The sequence below is a fragment of the Bison bison genome, unplaced genomic scaffold (assembly GCF_000754665.1).
Source record: "Bison bison bison isolate TAMUID 2011002044 unplaced genomic scaffold, Bison_UMD1.0 scf7180017864297, whole genome shotgun sequence".
NCBI lineage: Eukaryota > Metazoa > Chordata > Mammalia > Artiodactyla > Bovidae > Bison > Bison bison.
This window is the reverse complement of record NW_011494869.1, coordinates 7,175,643-7,177,989: the sequence shown is the minus strand read 5'-3', so window position 1 is coordinate 7,177,989 and position 2,347 is coordinate 7,175,643. Positions and strand designations below refer to the sequence as shown.

Genomic DNA, 2,347 nt, shown 5'->3' with positions numbered 1-2,347 from the left:
AGGAGCAAAATGAAAAGCGCCAGCGCCGACATGCGCGGCTGCAGATGAAGCGGTTATAGCCACTGACATTATGGCCCCGGGTTTCTGAGCCCTGAGTGGCTCTATCAGGCTGTGTGGTCCCCATGCCAGGAGCAGTGAGGGCCTAGTCCAGGGGCCAAAAGCAGTCTAGGGTATAGGTTTGTTGAATAAATGGCTTATAATGTGGCTAATGGCTTTGTGGGTGATAATGAGAGAGCTAAGGCAGAAACAGCCAGTTCTTTGGAATTTTCTTTTCTGCTATGGGCCCAGCGTGGTGGGCACCCTGAAGGAAGAAAAAGACTCTTGACTGGCTAGGAAAACTTTATTGTGCTCCATGTATCCAGGGAGCTCACACATGCACACGCACATCCACACAGGCACACACAGCTAATACTGCTTACGGCACTGGCCACAGGCCCAGAGTGGCCCTAGAGTTGAGAAGAGGCCCAGAATTCTGCTTTGGTGCCTCCTCACTGTAGTCTCCTGCACTGCGGGCTGTGGCCCAGATAGGGGTCCCGGAGGCAGCACCTTCACACTTCCAGGCCAGGACCCTTGCTCAGTCCAAGTGCCTGCACCAGATCCTCTCCCAGCCCGCTCTTCAGCGTCCGTCTCACTGCAAGACAGAGCAGGGTTGGTGGGGCTTGATGGGGTTAAGGCGGGCAGTGGGCATGCAGGGAATACTCACAAGACTTGCGGTTGCCACGGGAACGCTTGCGTTCCCTAGCAGCTAAGGCACGGGGGCTGCTCTTGGTCACTGACTGCACCAGCAGGTCCATGATCTCATCTGAAGTGTCACTGGGTAAACTGGAGCCTGGAGGTTCTTCCGGGGGTACAATGGAGGGCCCCACTGCTGTAGGCATGACTGGGGAGCTGCTCTGGACCATGCCTGTGGGAGCCAGGTAAAAAGGTCAGGCTAGAGCGGCCCCAGAGCCCACTGCCCCCAGCAGCCACTGGTCCCACCTCTGCTGCGACGGCCATGTGTGGCATCCTCAGGCTTGCTGGCCAGCAGACTCTTCATGGTGGCGTGACTGTCAGCATCACCTTCTCCTGGCCCACTGCTCACAGCCACAGGGACAGATGGCTTGCTGGGGGTTTCCCCAGCCACACCTGAGAACTTCTCTGTCTAGAGAGGGGGAAAGGGGTGAATGGGGTGTAGAAGAAGAAAACCACGGGGGTGGCAGTCAAGACTGGAAGGCACACCCACCTCAGTGATCATACGTCCCCGAGTCTTGTTGCGCTCACGGTATGTGGCCCGCTTCTGTTGCTGCTGCAGCACCCGGTCCCGGCAGGTCCGATACTCCAGTGCGAACTCCCGCAGCGTGTGGCAAAACTGCATGATGCGGACCTCACGGGCTGCCTCTGCCGTGTACCCCAGGTACAGCAGGAAGGCATGGAACCTAGGTGGGTGGAATGGGAAGGAGGTCTGAGTCCTGCTTGGGGTCTGAGGGATGGTGGTGGCGGTCTTGCCTCTCTCTGCAATGCCCCCACCTGTTGCAGACACGGCGGTGTACGACCCTCAGCATGGCAACACGGCGGGTACAGTGCACCAGGAAGTGGGTGAGGCGGGCACGCAGGGCTGGAGCCAGATCGTGCTTGGTCAGGCTCCGCAGGCTGTCTTCAGCTGCCCGGCTCCGGCGCTCCAGCTGCCCCAGGTTCTCAGTCAGCTGCTCAAAGTCCACCTGGAAAAGCAAGGGGTAAACATGCAATCCCCCCACAGAAAGACACTGCCTAAGGCTACCTCTGTGCTGGGATGGTCAGCCTGGGTCCTGAGCAAACTGCAGATCCGACCCCTGCCCTCCAAAAGCTCCCAGTCTCCTGCAAGAGACTAGCAAGTCCATGTGATACAGTAGGGAATAGAGGTTTCTTGGGATAGTGAAAGTGTTAGCTGCTCAGTCATGTCTAACTCTTTTTGACCCCATGGACTGTAGCCCACCAGGCTCCTCTGCCCATAGGATTCTCCAGGCAAGAATACTAGAGTGGGTTGCTATTCCCTCCTCCAGGGGATCTTCCTGACCCAGGGATCGAACCTGGGTCTCCTGCATTGCGGGCAAATTCTTTTACCATGTGAGCCACCAGGGAAGCCCCTTCCTGGGATAAGTGGCAGCTAAACAGACCCAAAACTGAGTAGGTGTAGCCAGGCCAAGAGAAGAGTGTTTCTGGCAGAGGACAGAGCCCACACACAAGCCTGGAACCTGAGCAAGCCCTGGCCCGGCAGCCCACTCGGGGGGAGGGAGGGAAGCGGTACCCCTTGCGCCATGGCCAGCCTTAGTCAGGCCCGTTGGGTGCTGACCTTGGCGCAGCGGGCCAGGACAGGGATTTCTGAGTAGAG

At 58.2% G+C, this 2,347-nt stretch overlaps 2 protein-coding genes across 2 annotated transcripts in view; one reads left to right on the top strand and one right to left on the bottom strand.

The window, feature by feature from the left end:
• Positions 1–204, top strand: part of TMEM208 (transmembrane protein 208) — a 2,318-nt gene extending 2,114 nt beyond the window's left edge. Inside the window, exon 7 of the mRNA XM_010851048.1 lies at positions 46–204. Coding sequence (XP_010849350.1) covers positions 46–59 — 14 coding nt within the window. The 3' untranslated portion in view covers positions 60–204. The remainder of the gene's footprint in view (positions 1–45) is intronic.
• A 117-nt stretch (positions 205–321) lies between these two features.
• Positions 322–2,347, bottom strand: part of FHOD1 (formin homology 2 domain containing 1) — a 16,600-nt gene continuing 14,574 nt past the window's right edge. The window contains exons 18-23 of the mRNA XM_010851119.1: positions 2,309–2,345; positions 1,507–1,697; positions 1,223–1,415; positions 979–1,141; positions 704–904; positions 322–631 (exon numbers count right to left, since the gene is read on the bottom strand). Of these exons, the coding sequence (XP_010849421.1) occupies positions 549–631; positions 704–904; positions 979–1,141; positions 1,223–1,415; positions 1,507–1,697; positions 2,309–2,345 (868 nt within the window). The 3' untranslated portion in view covers positions 322–548. The remainder of the gene's footprint in view (positions 632–703; positions 905–978; positions 1,142–1,222; positions 1,416–1,506; positions 1,698–2,308; positions 2,346–2,347) is intronic.